The sequence below is a fragment of the Eucalyptus grandis genome, chromosome 5 (genome assembly GCF_016545825.1).
Source record: "Eucalyptus grandis isolate ANBG69807.140 chromosome 5, ASM1654582v1, whole genome shotgun sequence".
NCBI classification, from domain to species: Eukaryota; Viridiplantae; Streptophyta; class Magnoliopsida; order Myrtales; family Myrtaceae; genus Eucalyptus; species Eucalyptus grandis.
In genome coordinates, this window is record NC_052616.1 from 29599840 (window position 1) to 29612590 (window position 12751).

The 12751-nt window shown below is 40.1% G+C and overlaps 1 protein-coding gene across 4 annotated transcripts; it reads right to left on the bottom strand.

Moving 5' to 3' along the window:
• Positions 1 to 303: 303 nt before the first annotated feature.
• Positions 304 to 4335, bottom strand: LOC104428958. Of its 4 annotated transcripts, none has more exons than XM_039312277.1 (6): positions 4186 to 4335; positions 3408 to 3889; positions 2185 to 2847; positions 1404 to 1601; positions 765 to 1074; positions 304 to 651 (listed from the first exon to the last, which is right to left on the bottom strand). In XM_039312277.1, the coding sequence occupies exons 3-6, from the start codon at positions 2742 to 2744 to the stop codon at positions 481 to 483; spliced, it is 1239 nt and encodes a 412-aa protein (XP_039168211.1). In that variant the 5' UTR covers positions 2745 to 2847; positions 3408 to 3889; positions 4186 to 4335; the 3' UTR covers positions 304 to 480. The 4 variants fall into 4 exon arrangements, with proteins under 4 accessions (XP_039168211.1, XP_039168210.1, XP_039168212.1 ...); XM_039312276.1 differs by having other exon boundaries at positions 3408 to 3940; positions 4186 to 4328; XM_039312278.1 differs by lacking the exons at positions 3408 to 3889; positions 4186 to 4335 and adding an exon at positions 2940 to 3397.
• Between the last annotated feature and the right edge of the window lie 8416 nt (positions 4336 to 12751).

Below are 12751 nucleotides of genomic sequence, written 5' to 3' on the forward strand. Positions count from 1 at the left end.
GATCTACTAAGTAAACATATTCTCTTTGAATATTGAGAAAGAAAATAAAGTTCTGTCTCCTATCTCAACAGAAGCCCTAGGAGGGAGAAAGAAAGCACAGCTCCTTTCTAGATAGAAGGACATAAGCTTCCAACCTCTCCTCTCAGAACTTTGTTCTTTATAGGGAAGTACCAAGTACCACAATGTGCCGTAAGATCATCAAAAGTCGAAGAACAGAACACAAATACATGAAAGGAAACCGCACCAACTTGAGAGCCGAAACCGCTTGATTGACCGACAATTTAAGCCTCAGTTTCTGCTGGAGAAGCAATAAGTTCCCTCGGCTATACATTATAAATTATACATTGAAATATAATTTTTTTTTGCAACATCAAGAACAACGTGCTATAGCAGCTATACGTCATACATTTACACTATACACTCAAAAGAATAGACGCGACAATACAACATATGGAATGCAGGAGACCGGATTGAAGAAGATCAAACGGCATCATTTCCGAAGTACTCTGGAAAGTTTTCCATATGAAAAACCACAAACCATTCCTCTTCTCTAGAGAACTCGAACGCCGCTCCATACAACTTCATGAGAAGTCTCGGGAATCGTACAGCAAAGTAATTGTAGAAACCCTCGTCACCCGCTCCGACGAGTTCCTGCCAAAACCACTAGCAGATATGAGCCACCATTTCAGACGATCTGAGATACACAAAGTTACTGAAGTCTGATATGCATTCTGCCACAGGAATCGTCACAAACCATAGAGTACCTTAATTTTTTCGAGAAGTTCATCGAGGTGGGTGCTCTTATTCCGAATGAAGCGTACTAACTCCATGAGAGAACTAAAGTCGTACTTTTCTTTCGTTTGGAGTATGTAAGACTTAAATATAGGATCTAATTTGTCGATCCAATTCCCATAAAAAACCGGGGGCCGATTGCTCTTCAATTCGTTCAGAAGATCTAGATTGGATGCCGGATCTTTGGAAAGTAGTCTAGCATTCATCCGCTGAAGAAAGCGCAATTTAACATTTGATCTCCAAAAGAATGGATGGAGAAACCCCTCCCTTCCCTCTAGCCTGCTGATAATAAAAGCCATTAACAATTGACTACTTGGAAAATTATGACGAAAACGGAACTATAACCCAAAATGCTCAAAGAAATCAATTACACGAACAATGCTAAGATGTGGTCAACCTATTCTCCAGCTTCTATTGTCAATTGCCAAAAGAAATTAATGGGATCTTCACATTTTTTGCTCATCAAGTCAAGCCTAATATTTAAGGCAAGTTCGATACTTTCATACCATCCCTAATACTTATCAGACTTGAGTGATGCAGGAACAACAAAACATATCAAATAGCGGAATGAAAATGGTAGTGATTCATATTAAAGATGACAAAACTCTTACCTCAATTCAGGATTCTTCTTTTGCAAAAGCGAAAACAGATCATCAGCTTCTGGCATGGATTTCACCAAGAAATCGGTGTTCTTAGTATAGGATAGCTGAGCACAGAATAATCGATCCGTCTTCAAGACATTGTCATGCTTAAGATTTCCAAAAATTGTTCCCACGACAGGCAAATGGAGGGGTTTTAATACCCTACCCCTGTATCATAAAATAAGTGGACCATATGACTTAAACCAACAATGTATATGGAACCAAAGAGTATATGGGCCACACTACGCCATATCCTATTGGAAATTCAGGAACTTCTCTAACACACTAAGGCCAAGTAAGGATGCCAGAAGTACACCGGAGAACTATTATAGATTCTTTACCTAAACTCTAAATGAAAAACCCAGTTTCCTGTATGAATCGCCTCACCATTTACTGGTACGAGTGCAAAAGGATTTTGTAGCATTCGCGAATAACAAAAGAGAGAAAGTATACTTGATTTTAGCACAATGGGAAAGATCTATGGTTTTATTTAGTTGATTTCCACGGGAAAAAAACTAGGAGTTTTAGTCTTGATAGTAACATTGAATTGAATCTAGAAAAGAAGCTGCAACGTTCAAAACTCAACCCATTACATTAGGGTCGGCCTAATAATTGAGTTGTTAAGTCCTTCGACTAGCAAGTGACCTCCACGGCAATTTATGAAGGGGACGGTTGAATTTAAGAGTGCCACAAGAAGTATCTCTCAATTCAAACATTGTATGCACGTCAAAACATAAAGAATTTGAATTACCTCAACCATAACAGCAAAGGTGAGGGATGACGATCTTCCATCCGCAAGTTAACATAAAGGCAGTTAGAGTTATTCGAAGATGCTGAAAGTAATTGAACAGCATTCGGACGTCGCACAGGGCATTTCCCTGCAACAGATCGAACTTCGCAAGAGCCCTCAACGCCATTGATCTCATTACTTTCCTTGCCAGAGAAAGGCGGTTCCAATTCCATAGGAAAGAAGGCCAGCTGCCCCAATTCATGTGGATCGTCCGGCATCCATCCGTCGCCATTGCTCCAACTATTGTTAACTCCGTCTTCGTTCTCGAAATACAGCGAGCCCTCTAGGTAAGTAATGTCGCATAACTCAGACCAAATTAATTCGAAGTTGTCCAACAACAATCCGCCGCCATTGCTCCTCCTATCTTCAAGCCTGCCTTCGTTCTCTGAAGAAGACTTGCCAGAGAAAGGCGGTTCCAATTCCATAGGAAAGAGGGCCAGCCGACCCAATTCATGTGAATCGTCCGGCATCCATCCGTTCGTCATTGCTCTGGGAAGGTGGCTCCATTTCGCTAAGATCATGTTGGAGTCAACACCTAATATAATAATAAGAAGCCAAAGAGAAGTGTGCTGCAGCGCCACTTCTTAAACCGCCGAAGAAGAAAAGTCTTGAAGAAGCCACAAGCTGATCAAAAGGAAGGGGCACACAATAAAATAATATTATAGTAGTTACTGGAGCCTTTAAGGAGCAGGAAGCAAAGTTCAACTTGCTAGTACTTGGACGTGAAGGAAAAGTTCCAGGCTCCAACAGGTTTTTTTTTTTTTTTTTTTTTTGGTTTCATTTTCGTAGTGGGCATAAATATCCGGAAGCCGAAATAATTCAATAGTTGACTCTCCATTTTCAATACCTGCCAATACACAGCAATGTGAATCTTTTACATCCGAATAGATAACTAAATTCATAGTTTTCTAGAGAAAACATTGTCTAATGTATAAGCATAGATGGAGGCGGCGAACTGGACAATGTTGTATGAGCATAGGCTCTTGGCATTTCGCTCCTGATTTGAGTGGGCAAGAAGTGGGTGCCACGTCGAGCAGAAACTTTAAAGGTGTTGGCACTCGATAGTTGCTGGAGCATCGAAAACAGTAGCTGAACAGAAGTGAAAAAAGAAAGAGAGAAAAAAAAAACAGAGAATATGGAGTTGGGTCAATTTAAGTTGGCATGCGAGTTAGGGGAGCATTTACCAAAAGTTTTAAAAAAGCTCGACGAGCTCGTCTCCGAGAACCGGTCGTCGGAGAAGAAGCTCAACGCGAGCGGTGTCTTGCCCCTGTTCGACGGCTTCAAGCTCGCATCGTTGAGCCCGACCCACTTCGCCCAAGTCCTCCACTACACCTTACGATCCGTGAGGCACTTTGCGAAAGCCATGGCTCGCGAGATGGAGGCGACGAACTGGAACCTCGACGAGGCCATCCGATTCATCGAGCCGCGAGCGAGGTTCGCGAAGCCCGGCCATTGGCACTTCGCCATCGAATCGTTTGTGGCCAGATCGATCTTCGAGGGCTTCAACTTCCCCAACTTCGCGCTCGCGAATGAGTCGTCGTTCATCAAGGAGCGCATTCCCCAAGCCTTCTTCAACCAGTTCAAGAAGCTCAAGTTCGTCAACCCCTCGAGCTTCATCGCGCAGAACCCGGGCTCGCCGTTGGCCAAGTTTGCCAATGCCAAGTACCTGCAGTTCGTGCACGCGAAGCATAAGATTCTCACGCTACCTTCAGGAGGCCTTGCAAAAGAAACAACATGACAATCAACTATTTAACCCAATGGAACCAGTAAACCCCAACAGAACCGAGTAACAGTGCATCTTTTTGCAATCTTCATTTTTTCCAAATTTTGAAATGAAGGTTGAGCAACTGTCAGTGTTGCTCATCTTAGTTAGGCAAAGGAGCAATCTGTCACTTGAGCAAAAATGTGGAGGAAAAGCTATTTTGAAAAGTAAAAAAAGCAAAAAATGCAGAGGAAACCTACCGTCTCGTCGTCGATTAGCTGGTAGGCTCCCGCCGGAGTCTCCAAGGGCGTCCCACATCGCCCCCGACCGGATAGGTGAAAGGAGAGAGAGAGAGAGCGGGGATGCGACGGAGCTGGAGGTGGAGGTGGAGGCAAACGTGGATGCGGAGGCGAAGGGGTGTGGAGTTAAAGAGGGGGAAAGAGAAGAGAGAGAGAAGAAAAGAAAAAGTTGGGGGCAGGAAGTGACGTGAGGAGGGAAAAGGGGAGAAAAGAAAGCGAGAAAAAGAAAAAGGAAGGGGGGAAGAATCGAGAGAGGGGGAAATCATGTTTGGGGGGGAATGGAATTTGAATTATGACCGGTTTCGATTCCAGTTCCGATTTTCATACCGGTCTCTTTAGAATCAGGAACCGAACTGGACCCTCCATTGTGGTTCCCCGGTTCCCGGTTCTATTCGGGAATCGCCCCTAATTTTGAGTACGTGTGGTGAGAGAGAGAGTATATTGTAATAATTATGTCAGAGTATTTATTCCGAGAGTTATACTTGTACCGCAATTTAGTATAACCAATGTCTTGAGTTATTTATTACAATTCTCTCGCATAATCACCACAACATTTTCGCATATTTTATAAGCTGCACATTCTACAATTAATATCAGAGCAAAGGGTCACATACTCTACAAGTTCCACTCCGAACCCAATCCGAGGCATCACAGTCAGGCAGTCGAGCTAATAACTCAGACATATTATGTTGACCGAATGGTGGCCTTGGATCGCCGGATCTCGGTCCACGACGCCCTCCGAGTCGTCGAGTATGTTGAGCAGCTCCCGGTCCCGTCGGCGAACGCGAAGAGATGGAGGTGGGGGGGGAATGGAATTTGAATGGAATCATGTGGGGGGGAGGGAATGGAATTTGAATTATGACCGGTTCCGGTTCCAATTCCCATACCGGTCTCTTTAGAACTGAAAATTGGAATCGATCAACCGAACCGGACTCTCCAGTGTGGTTTTCCGGTTCTCGGTTCTATTTGGGAACCATGCTCGCCCCTAATTTTGAGTACGTGTGGTGAGAGAGATAATATTGTAATAATTGTGTCAGAGTATTTATTCCGAGAGTTATACTTGTACCGCAATTTAGTATTAACCAATGTCTTGAGTTATATATTACAATTCTCGCGTAATCACCATAACACTTTCACATATTTTATAAGTTGCGCATTCTACAATTAATATCAAAGCAAAGGGTCGCATACTCTACAAGTTCCACTCCGAACCCAATCCGAGGCGTCACAGTCAGGCAATCCAGCTAATAACTTAGACATATTATGTTGACCGAATGGTGGCCTTGGATCGCCGGATCTCGGTCCACGATGCCCTCCGAGTCGTCGAGTATGTTGAGCAGCTCCCCGGTCCTGCTGGCAAACGCAGAAGAGATGGAGGCGGGGGGGGGGGGGAATGGAATTTGAATGGAATCATGTGGGGGAGGGAATGGAATTTGAATTATGACTAGTTCCAGTTCCAATTCCCATACCGGTCTCTTTAGAACCGAAAATTGGAATCGATCTCTTTAGAATCGGGAACCGAACCGGACTCTCCAGTGTGGTTCTCCGATTCCCGGTTCTATCCGAGAACCATGCTTGCCCCTAATTTTGAGTATGTGTGGTGAGAGAGAGAGAGAGAGAGTATATTGTAATAGTTGTGTCAAAGTATTTATTCCGAGAGTTATACTTGTACCGCAATTTAGTATTAACCAATGTCTTGAGTTATATATTACAATTCTCTTGCGTAATCACCATAACGCTTTCGCATATTTTATAAGCTGCGCATTCTACAATTAATACAAAGCAAAGGGCCGCATACTTTACAAGTTCCACTCCGAACCCAATCTGAGGCGTCACAGTCAGGCAGTCCAGCTAATAACTCAGACATATTATGTCGACCGAATGGTGGCCTTGGATCGCCAGATCTCGGTCCACGTCGCCCTCCGAGTCGTCGAGTATGTTGAGCAGCTCCCCGGTCCTGCTGGCGAACGCAGAAGAGATGGAGGCGGAGAGGGCGAGCGAGGAAGCTGAAGCGGAGGAGAGGAGAATAGGGCTTTGCTTTCCCATCCTCGATTTCCTCTTATCCTCTCGTGTTTCGGGTCGCCCTTCCTTTTTGACTCACTGTTCAGTCTGGTAGGTCCAATCCACAAGGATTTTGCTTGGCTCAGATGTGAATGACCAGATCATCCTCCTGTGCTCACTGCCCACCGGTGCAGTATCCCAATTCCTGTCCCAAAGACCATGCAAAAGGACGAGACAGAGTGGTAAGGAGTCGATCTCATTCTCAGTCATGTCCGTTCTCTAGCAAGATGGAAGACTGACTTCCATATAGATAAAATATCCCTGCTAATATAGAAGTTGCTAATATCCTTGCTTTCTGCAAGTGAACGACTTATCTACACATTATATTTTGTTCCTATTTTTCTGGACCTAAAACCTACCCCGTTTGCCTTGAAATCAGTTCTTAAACATACCCTTTTTTCCGGTTCAATTCCAAATCTACCAAAAAACCTAATTTTCTTTTGTTTCTTTTTCCAATTTCATTTTTTACAGCAAAATAATATAAGAAATAAAACGATTCAAAGTAAAACATCATAAATCCCTATTCATCAAAAGCGACAATAAGCTGAACGTGTAGTTATGTACAATTTATAAATAATAAAAAGTTCAAACACCTAACAGAAAACGTAAATTATAAAATTATATCCTTCATTCATCCACAAAAATAGAATATTGCTTAAAGAGTTGTTAATAAGACCAAACAACGGTTGAATCGTTACTGAAAATGTCAAGCATTATTCATTGTAAGACAGACGAAAATAAAGTACAGAAATTTCTTATTCATCTGATACGATAAAACCCCCGTATCACTTGCGTTACCGCATGACAATCAGTCTCAAAAGCAAAAAGCCCCACAGCATAAAAATTGAAGCTGATGATCTTATTCAGTAAGAGCACAACAGAGACATGTAAGCGACAAGTCGTAAGCAAGAAGTTAGCAAAGGACGCACTAGAGATAACATTCAACAAGAAAAAGAAAAAAACAAAGAGTAAAGATTCAAAGAAATTCTCAGTCACGTCCTCAAGTTGCAAGCATTAAACCTCAAAAACCCATCAGAAAAGCAAATACAGCATGCTCATTCGGAGCGCACGCGACAGAACTCAACAGCAAAGATACTTTGTTAAGCCTCAATTTCTGCTGGAGACGCAATAAGTTCCCGCGGGTGGCATTCAATTACTGAATCTGCCGGGCCGAATCCACCAAATCCCCATCCAGAAGCCTAGTAGTCTCCTTCAACTCCCTGATCCTGCCGCACCCGCGCAGGATCTTCACGTTCAAGCCCTGCAGCTGCCCCTGCGCCTCGAAGAACGAGTTGGACCGCAGCGAAATCTCCTTCACCAAATGCAGTTCCACCACGTCCAAGTAGTGCGACAGCTTCTCCTGCAGCGCCGCGTTCTCGGCGATGCTCGAGAAGGGGCAGGCCGCGCGGAACGTGGCCCCCTCCTCGAGCGCGAAGTCCTCCTTGAAGTAGAGCGCGGGGACCTCCAGGAGGCACGCGACGAGGGCGTCCCCCTGGCCCCCGGCCCCGGCCGCCGCCCCGCCCTGGAGGTCGCGCTCCCTGGAGGAGTGGTCCCGGACGTCCTCGAAGCGGTGGTAAGGCTCGGTGAATCCATCGGAGCGGGCACAGAGAGAGAGAGAGAGAGAGAAGCTAACGGAGGAGGAGGAGGAGCATGAGATGGAGTGAGAATGAGGGGAGGAGGAGGTGGTGGATCTGGACTCTCTGGTGTGGTGGTGGTGGTGGTGGTGGCGGTGGTAGTGGAGGAGAGAAGGAAAATAAAAAAGGAAAATAAAAAATGAAAAGAATTTCCAGTTCTCTTTCTCCTTTGATGTCTAGTTTTTTTATTTTTGTCTTTTTCTTTTTTCTAACATTTTAATATTTTTGGCTGAGTGGCCATTGTGAAAATGAAAATAAAAAATTGGGCCGATGCAATGATTGCGATTTCAATCGCTTTTTATTTCTTGTGGTAATGTTGAAAGTAGTGCTTATGCTCTTGTCCCGCACAAAATTTTGATTGATGGACTTTGATTTCCTTTCGTTTCGAGCCCCTGTGGACTTCGAATCGAAGCGATCTTGTCCTTCTAATCGATTTTGTTTTATTGTAAACTTTGTATCCTTTGATCAGGCGATTGAACTCGTGAGATAATAAGTTTGAGAAGTTCAAGATCCAAATTAAAATATATATATCTTGAGGCTATATTAAAAACCAAGTAGAAGTTCAAAAATTATTTAGGACGTTATCTCCTTTTTTTTATATAACTTTGGCCATATTGTTATAGCGTACAACAATGTGCAAGAAAACTCACTAAACTAGCAAGATCGATTAGGTCTCAGGTAGGTATTAGAGTTTGTAAAATAGGTTCCAAATTTCAAAACTTTGAAACCGATGAATACATGGCACGTTTCAAACTTTATGTACTCACCCTACAATCCCGTGAGCTAGTGTGCAGGGTTGAACTAATTGTGATTTAAATGTGTCAAAGAATGGGAGGAAGCATCTATATTTTAATTTGTATGTTAATGTGTCTGAGGATTATACTGCAATTAAAATATCGGCATCTTCCTCGCCGTGAATGCACTTGCCTTTTTATGTGAATATGGGGTTAATAATTGGAAGGGTTAACACAATAAATAATTCCAAACTAATTTTTTGATTATTAAAAATCATAAACTAGTATATTTATGATAAATTTACTTCACACCAATTTTTTAACCATAAAAAATTATAAATTAGTACACCCGTGACAAATTTATATTTTATTAACTTTCGTCAAATTTTACCTTTAAATTTGCTTATATGGATGACACATGGCAATGTATCATGATGACATGACAAATTCACATGGAAATCCGTATGGTTAATGTCATGAAAATCTCAAAATTATCACAGGTGTACCATTAAATTTATTATAAGAGTTGCGTTAAATTTGATATAAGTGCATCATTTTGATGTTTTTTGTGATACTTACCATATGGATTTGTCTCCATATCACGTCACCATGTATAATCTATAGATCAGCAAATTTATCAATAAAATTTGACGAAAATTAATGGAAGATAAATTTATCGGTTTGGGATTTTTTATCTTCAAAAAATTAGTTTAAAGTAAATTTATCACAATTACATCGCTTTAAGATTTTTCGTGATAAAAAAGAAGAAGTTTAGAGTAAATTTATTATAAATGTATTAATTTGAAATTTTTCATAATATTAATTATAGGGAAAATTCCAAATAAGGATCCGAAGTGAACCAATTTTCTCAAATAAGGATTCGAAATTAACTTTGTGTCAGATAAAAACCCAAAGTGGACTCATCGTCTCAAATAAAGACCATAAATGGTTGAATCAATTCCAAATAAAAATCTGAGCTTTGGTCAGCCAAATATTTATTTATGTGACATTTCCGATGACTAGAGTTTGGGCAATTTTGTCAAAAAAAAATATATAAGGAAAATTAACAAATCCTAAAACAGAAAAAAAAAAAAAAAAAACCCCTAGGTTTTCTACGGTCTCCTCGTTCCTTGTACCCATCATCTGCAAAGTCAAAGACCGAAGTTCTCCCCATTCCTTGTACCCATCCTTCGCAAAGTTGAAGACCCAAATTCTCCGCTAGTTGAGGCACGAATTAAAAAACAAGAAGAAAACCATGCTTCTTTCTTTGTTTGTGGAGACCCAAATTCTCTACCGGTTGAGCAAGGCGAGGAGCGACAAAAATCGAGTCACGACGACGACCGAGCAACGATTTGGTTGAGGAACAAATGAGGAGAAGATAGAAGAAAACATAAACATCTAAATGAATAACCTAAACTTAATTAATTTAGAATTTTCCATTTTTTTCCAATCACAAATTTCTGACAAAATTGCCCTTATTTTAATCGATGGAAAATGTCTGTCGGCGAACTAAGGTCCTTAATAAAAATTAACTTGATCACTTCGGGTTTTTATTTGACACAAAATTCACTTCGATCCTTATTTGAAACAATGGGTCTACTTCGAGTCCTTATTTGACACAAAGTTCAGTTTGGTTCTTTATTTGAGAAAAAAAAAGATTCACTTTGGGTTCTTATTTGGAATTTTTCCTTAATTATAATTATAATTATGGCATTTTCTATCTAATAAAAAAAGTGGAGGGAAATTCCTAACCTCGTCTATCTCGGGATCGGGGTCCTACGGGAGCGGGAAGAGTTATTTACTAGTGACCAACTACTTCCCTTAATTCAAATTGACTTCATGGTAATTTTCCAATTTAACCATAAATTTTTAAACACCTTTTGGTGATTTTGCTTTCTTTACCGTGTGCTTAACCGATGGGAACTAACTTCATACGCACGAGTGGGAGACACGTGGTCCAACATAGTAAGCATCTATTTATACACTGGGGCTCCGTGTAGCCTCCAGGCTCCATGCTATAAGAATAATAACACATGTAATTCTCTTAACCAATTAAATCCTGCCATAGTCTAAAAATTGAATCGTAAATAATCTTTAAGTAAACGTCTAGAGCGGAGAAAATATACAAGTAAAGAATTCATATTTCAAATTGTTATTTGAAAAAAGAAAAGTGTACTTAGCAAGAATGCATTGTGAAAATCACGAAAAATCACAAACTAATACACTATAATAAATTTATCCCAAACTAATATTTTGATCACCAAAAACTTCAAACTGATATGCATTTGACAAATATACTCTCACACTAATATTCTTGTGATAAATTTACCCTCTATTAGTTTTTGTTAAATTTTTCTATCAAATTGTTTAGTTGAATGACACGTAATAGTTAAATGGTATAGCAGTTTGGAATTTTATTCTCCGTTTATCACAGTCATACCAATTTTATGGTTTTTTGGGTATTAATCCAAAATGTACCAATTTGAGATTTTTAGAGGTCAAAAAATTTATTTGCAGTAAATTTATCACACTGTACCAATTTGAGGTTTTTTTTTTTTTTATCATTTGGGGTAAATTTATCACAAGTATATTAGCTTGAAACTTTTCTTAATCAAAAAATTGGTTTTAGGTAAATTTGTCATATGTGTACCGATTTTAGATTTTTTGTAGTATTAACCCCTAATTTAAAAGCATCATCTTTTTTTTCATCTTTATTGAATGAAAACTTTAGAATATGTTAAAAACCTCGAGACATCTCTTAAATTAATAGTCTACATATAAATAAAGCCAATAGCCCGCTTTTCAATTAGAAAATCACCGTCGATCCACTTGATAACGCACGCATAAACATATGGATGAAGCTTTTTTCTAATGAGTGGTCTTAATCTTTCACGCGCACGGCATGAAAAGTAATGTACTCAGAAAATCAATATGCGTCGAGCATTAATCCCATTCGAATTAAACTTGTTAAAAGAGTAATGTTGATTTCATAGATAACTACTTGCCAGCTAGTAGATTGACATTTATTTCATGACACCGAAAGTTACTTATCCCAACCAGATCTACTAAGTAAACATATTATCTTTGAATATTGAGATTTCCATGTGAAAAATTACTAGATAGGCCAACAAGTTGTTAAGGGCGCATTTGATAACAATTATGTTTTGGAGAATAATTTTTTATCATAAATGATTTTTTATAATTCTGTTGTTAAGAACAATTTCTAAGTAAGATAACGCTTTTGCTAACTCCACAAAATTTATATTCTCGAAATAGAAATGCATTTAGTAGGATTCTTAAATTCTTTTGTTTCTTTTAATACTTTTATTATATATTTTTTCTTTTTCTCTTCTCCTTTCTCCTTCTTTCTGTGGCTGGCGATCGGCTAAGTGAGGTCCAACGAGCTCGCCAAAGTCTCGCCAGGCCAAGACAATGTCCAATGAGCTCACCAAAGGCTTGCTTGGCCATGGTGAGCCTTAGCCTTGCCAAATTTGGGCGAGGCCAGACCTAACCGGTGGCCAAGCAAGCCTCAACCTCGCCTAGGTAGTGAGAGGTTGGCCTTGCCCTAGCCTAGCGAGGCCCAACCTTACGTCGGTTGGGGAGGCTGAGCCTCCCATTGAGGCTCGGCCTCCACGGGATCTGGCAATGCTCAGGTTGCCGGCCATGGCAAATGGCCGACAACTGGCCAAAAGGAAGAAGGAAAAAGGAAATAGAAGAAGAGAGAAGAGAAGAAAAAAATTAGATTTTAGAAATTATTTCGAGAAACAAAAGCTACTTTTTTTCTACTTCTTAATTCTATTCCAAATCTATTATTAGGAACAAAAAAAATAAAATTTTGTTCCCGAAAACAAAAAGTTTACTAAACAAATTTCTATTTTTTTTTTCCAGAAATAAAAGAACAAAATTAGTTGTTCCCAAGAGTGAAAACAAACAAGCCCTAGACTACCACCGGTTGAAAAGTACTTTTTGTTGAAAAAGAGTTGATACCAAGGCTGACCACGGGGCCTTTTTTCTCTTTTTGAGGTATAAAAATTACCTTTTAATTAAACGGAAAAAAAATTAAATTGATGGATTACCGTATTAAAAAAATAATTGCAC

What these genes read in the sequence shown, in the direction of transcription:
- LOC104428958 (XM_039312277.1), bottom strand. Translation starts at nt 2,744, where the DNA reads ATGATCTTAGCGAAATGGAGCCACCTTCCCAGAGCAATGACGAACGGA. An exon ending in CCTTTGCTGTTATGGTTGAG is followed by an intron (nt 1,602 to 2,184) that starts GTAATTCAAATT and finishes TTTATGATACAG; the next exon opens with GGGTAGGGTATTAAAACCCC. An exon ending in AACTTCTCGAAAAAATTAAG is followed by an intron (nt 652 to 764) that starts GTACTCTATGGT and finishes TGGTTTTGGCAG; the next exon opens with GAACTCGTCGGAGCGGGTGA.